Source organism: Notolabrus celidotus, chromosome 7, assembly GCF_009762535.1.
Source record: "Notolabrus celidotus isolate fNotCel1 chromosome 7, fNotCel1.pri, whole genome shotgun sequence".
Taxonomy (NCBI): Eukaryota; Metazoa; Chordata; class Actinopteri; order Labriformes; family Labridae; genus Notolabrus; species Notolabrus celidotus.
In genome coordinates this window covers 6121703-6140852 of record NC_048278.1, presented here as the reverse complement: position 1 = coordinate 6140852, position 19150 = coordinate 6121703, and the positions used below count along the sequence as shown (strand labels likewise).

Here is a 19150-nt window from a genome sequence, read left to right as displayed (position 1 = left end):
AGAGGAGACCGCTGTAGCTACCAAACCTTCAAATCAAACTTTGTACCCGGACTGTGAACGCGTCAAATGAACACTACTGGACTCTTCAAAACATGCTAATATGCAAAAAAGGTACAGAACTCATGCACACTTTCTCATGCAGGATCTCACTCACATGCAGGACCTCACGCACACACACTCATACAGACACACACATACACACCTCAGCAATATGGCAAAGTTAGTCATTGTAAAAGTGCGGATTAGTCCCAGTTCCACAAAGTTGTTTTTATTTGCCATTTAGTATTGGGATATTTTTGCCAGTCAAAGACACTTAATTTCACAGTGCAACACAGTATGACAAACACTGACATCAGGGTCAAGACATATCATATGGGTGAGGTTAAAAAAAAGTCCATACAAAAAGGAAAAGGTAAAATAAAATAAAAAGTGCAAAAATAACTCAACAGTCACTGAAAATAGCATTAATTCAAATGGTTTTTTGCGTTAATTGTGCGAATTTAAGTCCACTATAGAAACAGAAATTATCAGTAGCAGCAAAAAAAAGAATATGGACCATTTTTAAAACATTATAAAGATCACAATGACGTTGCCAATCACTGTTTTACTTAAGATATCAATATGGCATCGAATGGATATCAGTACGAATGCAGACAAACACTCTTGCGCACACACACACACACACACACACACACACAATCACATACAAACATAATTACAAACACTTGGTCACAGCTAACAGGTGCCAAGGAAATTGCGGTGGGAGTCAAGTCTTAACTTGGTACCATATCTGAAAAAATACATATTTCACACACTTTTAACACAGAATGCCGAAATAAGGATTCACAAACTGCACATGCACGCAAGCACACACACACAAACACACACTCAGACACACACATGTAACTTCAAAGACACAACTGAAGATGTGATTATCTCTCTACATGTTCTTCTCTGCTGAGAAAACAAATGTGTTAGCCCTAATCCTCTCTTCCTACAGGAATGGTTTCTGTGAAGCCACGAGGAAAGACACTTGCTCTTATCTATTTTTTTTTTCTCTCTCTCTCTGATGATCGTTTTAGAAAATGTTACAAGAATATGTCTGGTAGATGAAAAGCTCTGTGAAGCAGCACTCTGGTCAAAAATGAAGGTAGGAAACAGATGCGGGTAGCCAGGACTATCATACAGTTAAGAGGAATTCAGCGACTACAGATAAAGTAATTCAGATTGAATCCTATTCCCCAGAAAAGAAGAAATCACCCAGAAATTAACAGAGTTTAGACACCTGCCTGCCTGTCTGCCTGCCTGTTTGCCTGCCTGTCCCTATCTCCATGTAGTAGGTCTGGAAAAGTCTAAATAATAGTGCCACCCACAGTCAGTTTCATGTACTGCATGTACAGCATGTTCAAGTGTATGTGTGAGTCTGTGTGTGGGTTTGTCTCTGTCGGTCAAGCTATCAGTTACTCCTAAGATTAAGATTCCCATTAAAATCTCCACCGTCCCTGTCTTTCAAGTGTACAGACCTGTCTGTAGCTCTTGTTCCCTGCCTATTACTGATTTCCCTCCCTCTCTTTCCCTGAACTTTCTCAGTGCTGGTCTCTTTCCCTGCCTCTCAACTCGTCCGTCCCTCTGTCTCTCCTACATGTCCTTCTCTCTGTCCCTACTTGTTAGTTTTTTTCTGTGTCGGGTCCCTGCCTAGTTAATCTAGAGGTGTCCCTCTGTCCCTCCCTCCCACCCGCCCACCCTCCCTCTATGGACAAACACATAGGGTGTGGGGGCCGTCCGTCAGGGGGAGCGGCCAATAGCGTCCCTCTCCCTCCCCCCAGATCTGGGCAGTGCAATACACAGATGGATGAGTTTCCCATTCACCCTCCTCCTACTGCTGGATCACCTGAGAGACGAACGTAAAGAGAAAAAGGTTAACTTAAAGCATTTCATCCCTTTGACTTGAGTTCAAATAAGTCACTGAGCGGAGTTACCTTTAGGGTGGGTGTAGAGAATCTAAACGCCATAGCAGGCTGACAGTCTCTCCTTTAGCAGCGGGGGGAACTGCTCCGAGAACTGTTGCCAGTTCTCCTCTCCGACCTGCTCCTTAAAACCATGCAGGATCTGTGACAGAGAAGGGGAGAGACTTTAAATCAGGCACATGTTGGGTTGATTATTATCATTAATGATATTTGAGAATATCTGCTTTCATGAATGATCACTGTCTTTTTATTTGATCTGAGAACTCGTCAATTGAAAGACATGATAATGGTTCATGATGTAAAACTCTAGATGAACTGAATTCTGTTTTAGGGTAAATTAGTCTTTCTGAAATGACACCAATCATAATCACAGGGTTACTGTGAGCTGTAAAATGCGTCTGAGCCACCAATCAACTTCTTTAGAAATTACAATAAAAGGAGTAGAATCATTCTTCTGAGAGTGTTTCCAGGATGTTAACACACCAACATATGGACATCCCTTACCTCAGGCGTTTTTCGACTGGAGGAACTTTACCCCAGAACTACCTGCGTTTCGACCGGTGGACCCAGGGTCTAAATTTAGATCAGGGGTAGATAATCTCCCCCCTACAAAGCCCCTGCTAGGGGGGTAGTTCTTTTCAAAGGTCCCGGGACTTTCTGGGGGGCAGGGCCTGCAATGCTGAACGTGTCTGATTGGTAGATTAACCGCAGTGTGTTTATTCCTCCCGCCTTCCACAATAAAATCACACACATCTGTGATTCACTTGATTTCTCTTTCTTTCATTAGTTTTTATTTGTTCTATCTTTTTTGTATGTGTGTGTACTTTTCAAAAGAAGAAGCTGTGATTCTCTTGATTTAGCAGCTTGTAACAGTAGTCTTCTCTCAGCCCACCGTGAATGTGTCTCTCCCGGTGTTACGGTTTTAAAAGTGACCTTGTAAACTGGAGACCTTCAGCTGAACGTGTCAGTGTTTGTGGAGTTTACACAGCTGTTGAAACACAGAGGGAGTTCCTTGGAATGCAAACTAGTTTAGTTTTTATTAAGATTTCAAAATATCCTCATCAGATATTTAATGATCGTCTAAAGACGTTTATGAGGGATGCATCCGGCTGAGAGTCTCCAGTTAACAGGGTCGCTGTTTAAACCAAAACACAAGCTGATCTCTGCCACGGCTTTTTGAGTTCAAAAGGATTTTAAAGCCGTGTTGAAACGTCTTTGCTACTTGCGCTTATCTCCTCTCACGTGTTGATTCAGTGAATCCATCTGTGAGGAAATATAGCACATGCTATGTACAGCTTATGTGCCAACCCCACAAAAGAAAACATCAATAGATGAATTCGAAGAATAGAAAAAGTAGAAGTCTTGCATATTAGATCTGTTGCGTTTGGACCTGCCGGATCAGAGACACAGCCAGAATGCAACGGAGCGGATCCAGTTGGGGGTTAACACATTGACTAGAATAGAAGCCTTTCAGATCCGGTGCCATGACGGATCGGAGACGGACCGGACATTTTGCAATTTTGCCGTCAGGAGTAATGAGTCATGAAGTTAAACCACACAGAATTTCTTATGCATGAAAATCTATTAAGAGTGCTGTATTTTTTTCAGTTCAAATATCTGTATTTAACGTCAGTACTTTATCACACAGGACTATGGACTGTGATTCATTGCCATGTGGTTATTTTGTTCCACCCCTCATAAACAAATATTAAGAAATCTCTGATAACTGTGAACTTTGTTCAAATTTGCAGGCTGCGCAATCTGGCACTAATGTAGTAAGCTCTCTCTCTCTCTCTGCAGAACCAAACACAGTCCATGTTGCTGAGCTTCATAAAAATGTGATTCAAACACTCTGCTTGGCCCGAGGTCTCCACACCACCCACTGACTCACACAGCAGAGGGAGAAACACAGAAGAGTGGATGATCTTATGTTGAAAACTAAGCCTTTAGATGAGACCAGTTGTGTTTCTGATCAACCAGGTTTTGTTTTCAGCCCTGATGGAGCCGTGTCACCCCTCACCTTGTAAAACATGTCTCTCAGATCATCTTTAGGATTCACCCAGGAGGCCACAGCATCACAGAAGAAGATGAAGTCCTGAGGAGAACACAGAAGAGAGGGAAGTGAATATTATCCACAGTCAAAATCAAATATGAATCAAAAGCCTGTATCAGTGATCAGTATCTCACCTGGACTACACCTCCTGGATTCACACCAATCATCATGCAGATCCCACGGAAGGCCGAGTCTTTCTCCTCATTGTCTCGGATGTTTCTCAGAGATGTGCACCTGCAGCATGTAAACATGAACCCATTAGCAGCTCTTTCAATGAATGCTGTCAAAGCGTGCATAAAAACAAAAAGGTTACAACCAAACTGTCTCTACTTCACCGTGTGGGAGGATTTGAGTCAGATAAAAACACACTGGCCTCAATGTTTCACTCCAACTACTTGCTGATTCAAATGATTTCAAGTGTTTGACAAAGAATCTGAATACTACGCGGCCCTTTAAATGCTGTTATCATGTTGGGTAGGTTGTAAAAATCTAAACAAATACTGATGTTGACCGCCAAAACACTGCATGCATGGACAGAGTCGCTGTGGCATCACTCTTGTTTCTGTACGGGGGTCATGAAGACCAGAGATTGTAATGCCAATATTGGAAATGCTGATATCAAACAAACTTCAAGCTCCTCTAGTAACCGGCAAAGAGGTGGAGTTGAGGCCATAGTTGGCTACAAAGCACCCACCTGTCAGTCAAAGCAGCCACCCCAAAATATGCACAACTATGCAAAACTCTTAGCCTAACAAAACAGATGAGTTATTAAAGAAAATCTATCCCTGTACATATACAGGAAATAAGGATCCAGATCTGTCTTTTTGTGCCAGACTGTAAACATGTTGAGCTCTGATATGGAAAAAAGCACCTAAACACAGGCGGTAATGAGGCGTGACGTCCTTAGCCTTTGGGGCCAGCCTCGAGTGGAAACTTGAGGAACTGCAGCTTTTTGCACTTTGAATCGACGGCGTACCCTACACTGGACGTCTGCGTAGCTCCCGTACCTCCCATACCTACACAGAGGCCTACGCATGTAGCTAACTATACCTCCTCCAAAATGTAGAATCGTGGACCGCAAGACCTGTGATTGGTCCGCTCGGCTGCATTGTATTTCCTGCATTTACAGCACTTCCGGGATCCCCGCTCATCAGCTGTGTATTTCATCTCCTCCTCTCTATTCTTCACGTAATCATGTCTGTATGATAAACAGCAACATGTATCAGCTGTAGATTAACATGACACGCTCTGAATCTCTGTGGAAAAGTAAACAGAGATCGTAGCGGGGTCAGAAGCAGGGGACTGGATCAGAGAGGCCGCACTGCCCTCAGGTGTTTCGGCAGAGTATTTCTGTGTGACACGGACACATCGACGCACAAGTATGTGGTGCTCATGTCCGCGTCAGACCCTGCTGCATAGGGACAACGCAGAAGTACAAATGAGCCTTTAGCTTCATTTTACATAATCAGAAGTTGCTGCTTGGTATTACCCAACAACACAAACATTCTGCATGCATACCATGCAAGTATTACTCAGCCGATATGAGTAAGTAAGAGAAGAGAAGAGAAGAGAAGAGAAGTGAAGAGAAGAGAAGAGAAGAGAAGAGAAGAGAAGAGAAGAGAAGAGAAGAGAAGAGAAGAGAAGAGAAGAGAAGAGAAGAGAAGTGAAGAGAGAGAGTGAGGAGGGAGAGGATGTGTTGAGCCCTCAGAGGATGAAAGGAAGGATGCATATATAAAGGCTGTATAGAGATTATGGAGTAGCTTACCAAGGTCGGATAAACTGCGGCAGCATGGGAGCCACCTCCTGAGGACACACGTAGCCCAGACGGCCGATAGTGATTGCTAGAAGAGGAAGTCAGGACTACAGTTAAAAAAAACTCAGAAGATTTTTTTAACAGTCGATTTTTTACTTGTTCATTTAAGAACAATGAAATGTGCTCATGTACCGGTGTTCTCAAGCAGGGTCTTGGGGGTATTGGGTCGATTAATGATCTCAACCAGCTGGTTCAGAACCATTGCTATATATGGCTGCATCTCCACTCCTAAAGGAAGGTACATGAAGTTACAGAACACACATCAGTATTTCATACAAAACACAAGAAATGTCATCAGTGTTTCATACAGATGAGTACATGTGTTGCAGCTCACCCATCTGCATGCAGATCTCTCCTATAGCCCATGTAGCATTGTTGCAGACAGAGATGAACTCTGGGTTCAGGTTTGTCCCCAGAATCGGCATGAATTCAGCTGCAAGGAGACACAAGTTAAGATCACATTTACCACTCAACAATAAGAGATGATGGGATCTTTTTGTGTGAGAGTCAGATACTTACAAATGCATGGTTTGACATGAGGGAAGCAGGCCTTGGTCAAGTCGCCCAGCAAAGCAAACGAACTCTGTCTGACTTCAGGCATCGTGTCCTTGAACAAACAAAGAGAGAGAGAGATGATGAAAAATGTGAGAACATGTCATCAACAGACCGAGAAAGAGAAGAAGAAAACAGTGGTGTTGAAGAAATGGTTATTGATTTGGACTTAATCTGCTGAAACTCAAGTTGATGTAAATCTAGTGTCAATGGTTGCATTGTTGCTGCTAAGACACAGTTTCACAGGCGGCTCTGTTCACTGCTTTGCTCTCTTTACATTGCACGTCTATTTTTGTCAGAACAGCTGGCCTGTCTGAGGTGTGAAATTCACCCGCAGACAGATAGAAATTAAAACGGATGCACTTCATTATTTCATCTCAGTCTTCACACAAAGTTTAAACTACAAAAAGTATTGTTTTTCTTTATAAGAATACTTAAACTTTGAGCGTGTCCCAGCAGTCATTACAAAGCTGCACAGATTACAAAGCTGCAGATAAAAATTCATCCTTCCTGGCAGTTAGAGGCGGAGCTTTGAGCGCTGAATGATACCACACATGCACAAGTCAAGTAGCTATACCAACAAAATCCCATGTGACCTCTGATGACCCAGGCTAGTCTATATCAGGGATGTGATTGGCATCAGACAAAAAATGCAGAGATGCTGTCTACCCGTGTGTCAGCTGTTCTCAGTCTGGTGTTCAGACAGGAATGTGATCCCGGAGCACCGCTCAGTGACCCTCATGGAGTCCCTCTTAGAGTCTGGGCGTCCCCTCTCTACCTTCAGGGTGCAGTATACAGCTGCCCTCTCCTCTCAACATGTTCGGGTTTAGAGCAGGGTTCTGACTTGGGACCGGCCCCTTGTGCTGGTTTGCTCGCCTCCATTTGAAACCTTAGCACAGGCAGAGCTGCGGTCATCAGGTTAAGCGAAGACTGCAGCGTACGTGAGTCGGACCAGCTGTTCATGTGTCATAGCGATACTAAGAGAGGTTGTGCTTTGTCCAAGCAGCGGTTGTCCCATTGGGTCATGGAGATTATCAACCACACATTTCAGGCAGAGGTTCGTCCTCTGCAAGATGGAGTGAGGTGCCATTCCACGAGAAGTGTTTACATATTGTGAGGGATCCTCAGAGGGGTTCTGCAGCCTCATGGGCGTCACTGAGTTATCAAAAAGTCAACATCGCCCCTCATCCACCTCTGACTCTTTTGGTATAAGTCATCCAGTGCCTAGAGCTCGGCCTCTGGCGTTCAGGAAAGATGAAACAGAACAAAAAGTTAAGTATGTAACTTAAGTTCTTTAAATCCTGGATGACGAGCATTACATTCAGTCCATAGACTGTATCAATAATGGACGTAGTATCTGTGACGTCGGCCAGCTGTTCCTGAGCGCTGTTTTAAAGCCAATCATCAGCGGAAGCCATATTGGAAATGCTGAACTCAACAAAAAGAGTCTGACTTGATTGACAGGTGGGAACACTGTAGCTGTTGGCTAAGAGGCTCAAACTCCACTTATTTATGTCACACTATGCCTGGTTGAGTTCCACATTTCCAATATGGCTGCCGCCGGCGATTGGCTTCAAAACAGCTCTTCAGGAACAGATGGGTGACATCACGGATACTACGTCCATTATTTATACAGTCTATGTATTCCTGCCTGTCAGTCAAGTCAGTCATGTCCTTATTTGGGCAAAAACTCGTAATCTTAATATCTTCTGAACCATCGCGTTAGAAAAAAATTCAGCCCCCCAGTAAACATGTTTATTAATGCGGCAAATATCGTCTTCTTTGAATTGGTGTGTATGTGGTTTCCGGTGTTTCTGCAGCCAACCTCAAGCGGATTCTCGATGAAATGCAGTTTATAACACTTCTGCATGGGCTTCATATTTTGAGACCGGAGATTCCCCTTGATTCAGTCACACATAATCCTCAGTGTTCATCAGAATAATCTGCATGTGCCATAATGTATCATTCAGTGCTTCAAGCACCACGCCTCTGGTGGTTATCCAGGAGTCTTAGAACTGTAGTTACATATTAAACATTTTTACAGCCTGATGATTCTGGAGAAGATAATCTACTCCAGTTAATGAGAGCAGCAGGATGCACGAGGAGAACCAGTGATCTTTGAAAAGGTTGTAAAATGTTACATGTTGAGCTTTTGTTTCTGTTTCTACATCAGCTTCAAACATGCAAAGAACAAATACTGGTGAGAAAACAGCTCTTCCAAAAAGCTTCTGAATGTTTCATAACGAAGCTGCAAGAGAGCTGTGACTGATTGAATGCCAGAGTGGGATGCAGCCAGATGCTGTTTACAGGCAAAACTACAGCAACATGTAGACTGACTCAAAGCTGTACTCTCTATAATAATACCAAAGGGCACATATTCACTCCACCTATATCGAATAGTTCATTTGAATGCATTTCATGAGCATTGCTATAGACAGAAGCATCTGCTGAGTGAATGTAAGGGTATATAATGGTTTGCTGACCACGATATTACTGTGCTTAACTGGCCAGCCAGCTCATCTGAGCTTAACCCCACAGAGACCTGTGGGATGTGTGTCAAGAGGATGATGAGAAACACCCAAGTGAAAAATACAGACCAGCTGGAGGACACTATCAAAGCAGCCTGGGCCTCAATAACACTTCAGGAGTGTTACAGACTAAACACCTCCATGACACACCACGTTAAATTATTGAATTCAATTATGACAATATTAACTTTTTGCCCTTTTCCACTTTTTGGAGCTGAACCTGCAGAAGCATCAGTGTTCATAAACAGCCCCCCTCACCTGCATGCACTGGAAAAGCAGAGTCATGATGTTGCTGCGAGCCACCAGAGTGTCAACGTGGCCCCCCAGTCCCTCAGCTAAACCACTTAGAAGATCCAAAGCCACGATCATGAAGTCTTTGTCGGGGGCTTCGTACTGGTCTGGCTGCTGACTGTACATCTGAGACACAGAGAGGAGATGATAGAGAGATAATAGAGAGATCAGGTCAAAAAATATATTACTGGAGTTAAGTGTTATTTAAGTAAAGCAGCTTCAATGTGAGTGTACTCTCCTACCATTGCTTGGGCAAGCGTCTTCTGGACCAGGGTGACACAGCGCTGGTAGACGGGCTCACAGTAGGGGAGAAAGCCGCTCTGCAGTGCCGTGGCAACAGACGACAGACACTCCAGCAGAGGGAAGAGGTCTTTGTCTTCGTCCTTCAACTCATTCCACTTTGCTATTAGCGGAGGCATCAGCTTCTGAATGTACTCCTGTAAAGATGTGTGATTGAGGCTCATGACTTATTTGATCATACACCATGAAAGGACATTTCTAAAAGCTGAGTAAGGGATGCATTAAGGTGCTCACAGGCTGGTTGAGATGATGTCCAACAGAGTCCGCCAATGTTCCTATTGCATCGTAAAGGATGAGCAGGTTCTTATGCTGGTACTTTCCGAAAGCAAAAACCAGCGTGTCCAGGATGAAGCTCAGGTAAGGCACCAGTTCAGTGCACGCCTCTTCCTCCAGGGTGGCAAACGCACTGCAGGAAAGACGAGATGTGTTAGAGGGAGGAGAGGATAGAGAGACACATAAAGAGAACGAAACATCCGATAAAACTCAGAGCTATACCTGCACGCGGCTTCCTGTACCCTCTTATTGCCATCCAGGATGCGTTTAAGCAGCTCGGTCATGAGGGGTTTGAGGTGAGCGTCAGGAGGCTGGCTGACCACCCAGTGGGCGTAGCGGCTGAGTGTCCAGCAGGCGATGGAACGAACAAGAGCCTTCTTGTCACACAAACACTGAATGAGGTGAGGGATGAGCTCAGGCAGGTACGGTACCATGCCTTGCATACAGCCTGGAGGAATAGAATTAATTTACTCATGTTAAAAGAAAAAGTACAACAACACTGACATGTCTAGTAAGAGATACCAAGCTAGCACCTGCAGCTGGTTAGCTTAGCTTTGCATAGATATCGCAAACGTGCGTTTGTCTAAAGCACCCAAAATACTTGTATTCACGGCTGTGCACATTTTGTTCTTCAGTTAACTCTTCTACTGTTGCAGGAAACAGCTTAAGTTTAAATTAAAACCATAAAACATGCATTTTTGCTCTGAGAATACTGCATTTCATAAGCCTCACCCTCAGCGATCGCCCCCAGCACCAGGATGCCAGACTCCTTGATGACCCAGTCAGGGTGGAACAGCAGGCCTTTGAGCAGGGGCAGGAGATGGGGGAGCAACTCCTCACGAAACACATTGGCCAGAACATCCAGAGCTGCTGCAGAACACTTTCCTGGAGGGGAGGGGAGGGGCATCAGCATTGGAGATAACTTGACATGTTTAGAATTATTACCTGCTATAGTTTTATAAACTTAACATAAGGAGCCTTTTCTCAAAAATGTTGTTTGAGTCCAAGAATGAACTTCAAGAGCAAGAGCTGCTACGTGGCCTTCTGACAGGGTCATTCAAGGTGCGTGTTTGTAACCTACGTAGGTTCCAGTCAGATAGAGTATCGTCGTCATCATCTTCGTCGTCATCTATGTCCTCCCCTTCCTCCCCCTCTCCTCCTTCATGCTGCAGGGTGACAGTGCGGGACTTGTGGAAGCGAGGCTTGATGTCTTGCTCACTGTCTGGGACTGCCTCATCCTCTTCAACGTCGCCCTGAATGACGGCACAAAGGAAAGGTCAATGCTAAACAAACACAGATAAGAAGGAGAAGATAATAAGAGGGGGCAGAGAGGCTCACCTTTAGGAGAATAATGTCAATCTCAGAGTATTTCATCCCATTCACCAGGATAGGAATCAGCCTGAAGAAAAAGAGATACAATTCATGAAACACATGATTTTCTCTTCCTCGTCATCAGCTCAGCCCCGCTGAACGAGCCGTGTGCGTGTTAGCACTTACTGGACCAGGTGACCGGACAGAGCCTCTTTGCAGATAGGCTGTTCAGCCAGAGTCAACCAGAACTCACAGGCCTCCAGAGCCACGTTCTCATCCGGGTCCTGAGTACGCTGCAGCATGTACTAGTGAGGGGGAAACAAGTGAGGGTTTTATGATTGAGAAGAAAGAAAAAAGAAACACGTACTATGTTTTGTTTGGAACAGTGTCTGTGTGGGCTCGAGCTCCATCCTCACCTGGATGATGCTGTGCATGTGGGGGATGAGGCGGTCAATGCGGACCTCCAACAGCATCACCAAAGCCCTGCACACATTCTTCCTCACTTCACAGTCCTCGTCACCAGCCAGAGCAAACAGACTCTGTGAGAGAGAGAGAGAGAGAGAGAGGAGAGAGAGAGAGAGAGGAGAGAGAGAGAGAGAGAGAGAGAGAGAGAGAGAGAGAGAGAGAGAGAGAGAGAGAGAGAGAGAGAGAGAGAGAGAGAGAGAGAGAGAGAGAGAGAGACGAGGAGAACAGCAGGAATGAGACAGTTAATTAGATGTAGAGAAGAAAGTTAACAGACGGATCAAGTTCAACACTTAAACTGTAATCTGATATCCTTTAACACAATTATGTGTCTGATATTTCATTACATAGTATTATGTATGGTGTGCATATCATTCAGGAGACAGAGTTTCAAGTGAATGCTTTAAATCTAGATTCTAGAGCAATCCTCACAAACTGTACAAGCTGCAGAACATCAGGTCAAATGATCAGAATTCTTATTAAGACAACATTTCAACATTTTCACCAATATTAATGACATCTTCCTCTTCCTACATTATAAACAACATTCTTCTTCCTTGTCTCCCCTAAAGGATGCTAATTATCAAATGAACTGGATCTATGTCAATGAAGTGGATAGCATTAGTGTAACAGAACAATGGGACTCCTCCATAAGGGAAAGAAACAGAAATGTTTAAAATACAGTTACAACACTGAACTGATCAATTCATTGGCAGCCTAGGTATTATAATAATCAATCAAAGCAGAAATGTTAAACATTTGCTAATGTCTGTCCCTTCAGTGCCAGGATTTGCTGTATTTGTCATTAATGTCAGGAAATAAAAGGTGTTTTGCTTCTTTAGAGTTGGTGGGACAATTGTCAATGTGGGTCCCGTTGGACAAGTTATCTTAACTTTTTTTTACATTTAAAAACAAACAAGTTGATTTATGGGTCATGAAAATAATTGACAGATTAATTGATCAAATTAATCTTTAGTCCCTGTCTTAGCTTGAAAGTAAAAGCCCATCTTAACAAATCCAATAAATGCATGAAGTCAAAGTGTATCTCTAGTTGAGGGTTAAGGTGAGTCTTCAAGTGAGCTGTCAGAGTTTGTGTGAAAATGGGAGGAATCAATTCAAAGTTTTCCTGCAGTGCTCACCTCAATGAATGTGTCGATGTTATCCATTAGAGCCTGAGCTCGACCAATGATGAACTGGTTCACACATGCTATAGCATGAGACCTGAGAGAGACAAACAGGTGGACTTTATAGTGATGACTTTCACATGTGATATAAAAATAGAGAGGCAGAGACAGAGAGACAAGTGAAAGTGAGGTACGAGTGAAAAGACTAGATCAGGGGCTTCACAGACCTGATCTTGGGGCTGCAGTGCTTGAAAAACTGCAGAAATTTGGGAATCATGATGTTGAGAGGTCTGTTCAGAGCATCACTGTCCAACAGCTCAGACGAGTCCTCGCAGATCTTCTGCAACGCTCCAAAAGAACCCTGAGAAACACAAAGATTAAAAAGGACAAGTGTAAACACACACACGTCATTGAGATGATTTCATTTCATAACTCAGCTTCTGTGTGAGCAGGCGGCTGACTCTTACCTCGCAGGTGTTGTAGTCCTCTGAGTTGAGCAGATTGCAGAGCTGAGGCAGCAGTTCAGGCCACGTTTGCAGCTCTCCTTTAGAGGCTATGGTCGTGATCAGAATACCTTTGTGATGCATAATAAAAAGGGCAACAGTGATTACTAAGGCCTTCAAAGTTCAGTAGTAACTAATAAGTAGTTATCGACCCTTAGTCATTTAAAACATCTTGAAAATACAACACTCTCTCCCACACAGAAACATTACCTGCAGAAATGTAACCACCTACATGGAATTCTGACTCACACTAGGAAACGCAGCCAACACTAGCTTTCTCTTTCTACATCTTCTGTTTAGCACTCAAACACCCACCGATCGTAGCTCGGATAAGTGGTGACGGGTCTCCGATGTTGTTTAGGCATTCTCGTTTGATGAAGTCAGCCACGTTGGTAGGGAAGTTCTGGTAGTGAGCCTTTACATTGTTCTTCAGAATGAGACCGCTGAGAGAGCGAGTGGGCTCGTCTTGAGAGAGGAGGTAGGAGAGAGAGAGCATGAGTAAGTTCAAAAAAGAAAGAAAGGCATGGTTTAAGTTAGGGAACACATGGAGTTATTCAGTAAGTTTCAAACATCATACATACCCTCTGATTTGAGGCTTGTGAGGACAAAGATGAGATAGTTGTTGAAGTCTGGGAACTGATTAAGTTGCTCCAGTTTCTGCAGACGCTGTTAAGAAGTTCAACCATGTGCACAAACCATAGACTATATAAATAATGGACGTAGTATCCGTGACGTCACCCATCTGTTTCTGAAGCACTGTTTTGAGGCCAATCGTCGGCGGGAGTCATATTGGAAATGTTAAACTTCTGTTGAGCGATTGTGATGTAAAGAGGCGGGCTTTGAGCCTCATCGCCAACAGCTACAGTGTTCCCGCCTGTCAATCAAGTCAGCCGTGCCTCTCATTGGAAGACTCGTAATCTCAATATCTTCGAAATTGTTGTGTTAGAAAAAAATTCACCCCCCGTACAGTGTGTGCCGATCAAGAAATGAGCTATCCAGACTACACTCGTCTTTTGTAACAGGCTGTAAACATGTTTATTTCTGCTGTAAAGATCGTCTTTTTTGAATTGGTGTGTATGTGGTTTCTGGTACTTCCGGAGCCAGCCTCAAGCGGATCCTTGATGAACTGCAGTTTTTAACACTTCCGCATTGGACTCACAGTTTTAGACCAGAGGTTGCCTCTTGGCACAAACACAGCAAAAAGTCACATTTCCTCACTTCACAGGTTTCCATATTTGACAACGTTCACAATCCATCACACCAGCTCACTTGAAGCGAGGTGTGCCTGACAGAACACCATGTCTGCTTTTCTAGACACCCCTTTTGACACTCAAACTCGCATGATTAGAGCAAATCTCACACCTTTCTCTGTCTCTCGCTCACACACACAAACTCATACACACAAACACACACACACAACACTTAAGGATACTTCTTGCACAGCTCTCTGGGTCGCTGTGTCTGGAGACTGGGAGTCTTTGAGCAGCTGAAGCACTTGCTGCAGACCCTGTTCATCCGGCTGCCACTCCATCCTGCATGACACAACACAATGCAACTTAAAGATAGTCCGTGACGTCAGCTCGCTGTGTGTAAAGAAACAAATCACGTTGAAGTATCGTGAGTTCACGTTGCGCAGTTACAGACGGGAACAACGGTTATTTGAAATCTGCTATTAATAGTTGATCACATTATGTCATACTTGCGCTTAAAATCAACACAGAATACTGTATTAGTTGTAGATTAGCTTGCAACACATCAAAATACGCCATGAACGAGTTAATGTTTAGGATAATTTCCATTTTGGACAACGATTAATTTCTAAAAAAGACCCTTAGAGAGCCGTCCTTGAGTATGTTACACCTGCATAAACCAACAGTCACATTAATGGTAATGTTAGAAGTCATTTCCACAGCAGGGCCCAGACGGCTCAGGCGCAAAGGTCTGGCTCATTCGAATAGCAAGCAAGCTAGCTTAGCATCCCTGGGACACTTAGCGCGTACAATGTACAGCCGCAAACAGCCGTGTGTCGAACACTGGACTCACTCCGCGTTACTCTGTCAAGTAGTGTTTGTAATCAAAGCAGCAAAGTCCGTACAATCGGAGCTAATTAACACAGAGCAGTCGCAGATCAATCCCCGGCAGCAGCAACTAATAGCATGGCTAGCTAGCATCATATTGAAAGTACCGCGAAAGGTTTTACCTGGTCGCTCCGGTGTAGTAGATCTATATTTCTATAGACAATAGTTAAGTTACGCTATAGCAACTAACATTAAATACAATATGATTGCAGTTTGTTGCTAATTACAAACTTCTGATCACAATGGATCTGTTAGGTTGCTGTGCTAGCTGGTATGTGACAGAGATTGCATGCCTTGCAATCAAGCCGGGTGATGGTTTTTGGTCGTGTTCGGCTTCCGTAGTGGACAGAGGAAGGCAACATGAGCGAAAGGCGCAGCTCTGACTGTTTGTTTGGCAGCTTGTAAGCGGTGCCAGTGTTTATTGCTGTCATAAAAAAACTACATCAGTTGATTTAAAATATCATATACTGTACTTCAAATTCTGTGAACATAAATGCTGAAGCAGCAAACTGTGTCTTTTGTACTTTAAACCACCAGGTGGTGCCAGCTCCTTAATCCTATGGCATTTTGCTTTATGGTTGATGTGAATCTGAGCTGCAGGGTGTGGGGACAATTTTGTGGACAAAAGAAAAAGGTTAAAAAAAATTGACCACTTATATTCCATTTGTAGACTTTATGAGATTTTAAAAAAGTGTGACTTATTAAACTTTGATGAGACATCTTGGATAAGAGGTAGAGCACATTTCTATTAGAACTCTGAAACAGGGGTGTCAAACTCATTTCAGTTCAGGGGCCATATACAGCCCGAGTTGATCTCAAGTGGGCCGGACCAGTAAAATCATAACACAATAACCTATAAATAACAAAAACTCAAAATTGTTCCCTTTTTTTTACTGCAAAAAAGTACATTCTGAAAATGTTCACATTTAATAATGATCTATCTTTTTACAAAAACAGTTGTTGTATTTTTTGCCATGATGTGTCTCATCGTGGGGCCAAATACTATATTCTTTAAACACTGAAACCTGCTGCGAACACACCAAACACACAGGTTTCCCAGTCACCTGACATGTTTAAAGCAAAAGAAGAGAGAGATTATAATAATGAAGAAGGTAAAGTTGACTATTATTGACCCCCCAGCTCAAGCATGAACAGTTCGCTTGCTGGACAGTGTTGTATGCAGGGGTCCAAAAAGTCTTTGTATTTCTACCGTATTATGCAAGCTACAAATATTCTTTTTCCTCACTTTGAGAAAAAAATATCTCGGAGCGCTGTCAGCTGTTTGATTGTAGGACAAATTTGAAATAAGAGTTACTTTAATTGAAAAATTGCAGTTCTCTGTCATTTTTTTCACTTCGCAAAGTCATCCTGCTGGCCAGATTGGAACCTCTGGCAGGCCGGTTTTGGCCCGCGGGCTGTATGTTTGACACCCCTGCTCTAAAATAAGTTAAGCCCTTATTACAGCCTTCAAAGAGACAGAAAATTGCAGGTTAATTGAACCAGATTCCAGTGAAGAGTTATTCTCTCTTACCCTCGGTAGAATGACAGAGAGCAGCTATAACTCAATGACCATGAAGCCTCCCTGTGAATTAGTCAACACCACTTCCTTTCATTTCGAAATCCTTCTCAAACGGTTTCTCTGAAACAATTCTTTGGAAATGTGGAAGTGTTTTTGTCAAATAAAACACTGTTATAGTATCTCTTATGGAAGAGGAACAGAGGCTCTCATAGCAACTACACAAAGCTTTATTTCATATACATAACAATCAAAGACTGTCGCATGTAGACACATTTCAATAACACACAATTTCCTTTAACAATATATTCAATAACAATTGGATGAGACATGGATGCCTAAGAAACTTAAGCATGACAAAATTATTGAATTACATTGAAAAATAGTAGATCTGTTCTGTAGTGACTTGTCAAGATATATTATAAATTATATCATTTACAATAAAGTTTCAGCACAAAGAGCTGATTTCACCTTTGCTACAGCCCCACTTGCAGCATGCATTGGAAAGTCCAACAACTACATCCCGTCCTTTCCTGTCTGCACTCCGCAGAGCCTCCAACACCTCCTCTGAGATCGGTGAGCGAGCTGAGCGGTAGAATCCAGCAGCCACATTTGGTGTATGATCTTTCCATGTCTGGGACTCTGCAGGATCCTGTTCACTGGTTAGTTGAGGGATGGGATTTGTGTGCCATGGGTTAAAGGCCTCTTCTCCCATAAGAACTGATAGAGAGCAAAGGTAGGTTTCTTAATTTTAAAGTTTAACTGTAGGAAAAGCACATCATTTGAAATAAACTAGAATCTACAATCTCACAGACACTCTCTTACCTGAGTCTCCTACGCTTCTTTTCCATCGAGAACCACCACAGGTGAAGATGACAGCTCGTATGAACTCTCTTCCGCACAGTTTTACCCCATAGAAAGAGGGATTGCCATCATCAGAGTGCACCCTGTCTATCAACGCCACCAACAAGCCCACAGTCAACATTGCAGCCTTCCACATGGTGAGGATAAAAAGACACTGAAAGTGTCAAAGACTGGAAATGGCTTGATGTACCTGTTTCCTTTGTGTTATTTCTGAACAGTGTGAACCCTTTTATAGACCTCAGCATCTCAGAAAGGACCTCAGCTTACTTCCACTCTTCATCTTCATCATGCCCTGAGATAAGACCAGAGACCTTTTGGAGGAACAATGCAAATGGAGAACGACAAAAGTTGTGATTAAGTAGGGGATGATATGAGGTGATGTCAGCAGAGTTCCTGCTATCTAATCACCTGTGACCTTTTGATGGCCTTTCTGTCCCTTGCATTAGTTGTGTTGTGCTGTGGGTCACCAGCACAATCTCAGCCCCATTGTCTGCTCTGCAGACTAAAGTATGGAGATCACTATCCAGTCACCCCATAGACAAGTAGGTTTATACAGGGGCGTGCTTATGTTCCCACAGCACTATGTTACCACAGCCATATGTTCCCACAGCCATATGTTCCCACATTTCGGCATCTATAAGCTCTGCTTCAGCCGAAACCTTTTTTCGATCAGCCCCTTTTCATTTTTTCTTGTAATGATTGTGAGTGTGACCATTTCTGCTGCTGCTGATCAAAATAGGATTACTCATTCATTCATTCATTCCTTCATTTACTATAAAGTGCTTCCAAAAAAATGTTATGGGGGGATAGGGCTTAAATTGAAAGAAAATGTAGGAACACAAGATCTGATTTTGAAAATGTCCTAGAAATGTGGGACCATTGGGCAGTGGGAACATAGGGATGACCCCGGTTACAAACACGTGATACACTGCAAACACAGTATATGTTTCAAACTTAGATTAATCAGAATCAGAATCAGAATCAGAAATACTTTATTTATCGCGGGGAGGGAAATTCAGTCATACAGAGCTCTTTTAAACAGTATGTAAGAAATTCAAAATATTAATAGAAGAAGGAATAAAATAAGATTTAAATAAGAATAATATAAAATAAAATAACGACCAAATGAAAAAATGCTAAAGATACCAAAGTATATACAGAAGTGCAGAATAGTTTGAATTATCTATGTACAAAAGTGCTGGGAATTTCTATTGTTTTGTCGACGATGCTACATTTATTTTTAGTTTACTTTTATGAATGTTTTTCTTTATGTTGTTTCTTCTTATTCACTTGTTGTTTTATTTGTTTTACTGATTTCAAATGTTATATTGTTTTAATTGTTATCATAAGTTTCTCTTTTACTCTTTTATTCAGCTGTTCCTCTTAAATTGTCTTGCTAGCTCTACATGTCTCTCTCTCATGCTTTGTTTATTATTCTGGGCTATTATGATGTAAAGCACTTTGTAACATCTGTTTTGATAAGTGCTATATAAATCTACTTTATTATTATTATTA

The 19150-nt window shown here is 42.7% G+C and overlaps 2 protein-coding genes across 3 annotated transcripts; both read right to left on the bottom strand.

Annotated features, from left to right (window-relative positions):
• Positions 1–230: 230 nt before the first annotated feature.
• On the bottom strand, positions 231–15601 carry LOC117815721 (transportin-2). The gene is made up of 24 exons (XM_034687603.1): positions 15378–15601; positions 14610–14709; positions 13759–13834; positions 13493–13642; positions 13142–13248; positions 12902–13035; positions 12690–12771; positions 11505–11627; positions 11275–11393; positions 11116–11176; positions 10859–11030; positions 10510–10662; positions 10000–10225; positions 9739–9910; positions 9447–9641; positions 9172–9330; positions 6353–6440; positions 6168–6266; positions 5966–6061; positions 5786–5861; positions 4155–4254; positions 3988–4062; positions 1980–2109; positions 231–1891 (listed from the first exon to the last, which is right to left on the bottom strand). Exons 2-23 carry the CDS (start codon positions 14706–14708, stop codon positions 2002–2004), a joined length of 2670 nt encoding a protein of 889 aa, XP_034543494.1. The 5' UTR covers position 14709; positions 15378–15601; the 3' UTR covers positions 231–1891; positions 1980–2001.
• A 1468-nt stretch (positions 15602–17069) lies between these two features.
• Positions 17070–18346, bottom strand: rln3b (relaxin 3b). Of its 2 annotated transcripts, XM_034687988.1 has the most exons (3): positions 17826–18343; positions 17597–17722; positions 17070–17491 (listed from the first exon to the last, which is right to left on the bottom strand). In XM_034687988.1, the coding sequence occupies exons 1-3, from the start codon at positions 17878–17880 to the stop codon at positions 17220–17222; spliced, it is 453 nt and encodes a 150-aa protein (XP_034543879.1). In that variant the 5' UTR covers positions 17881–18343; the 3' UTR covers positions 17070–17219. The 2 variants fall into 2 exon arrangements, with proteins under 2 accessions (XP_034543879.1, XP_034543880.1); XM_034687989.1 differs by having other exon boundaries at positions 17597–18346.
• Between the last annotated feature and the right edge of the window lie 804 nt (positions 18347–19150).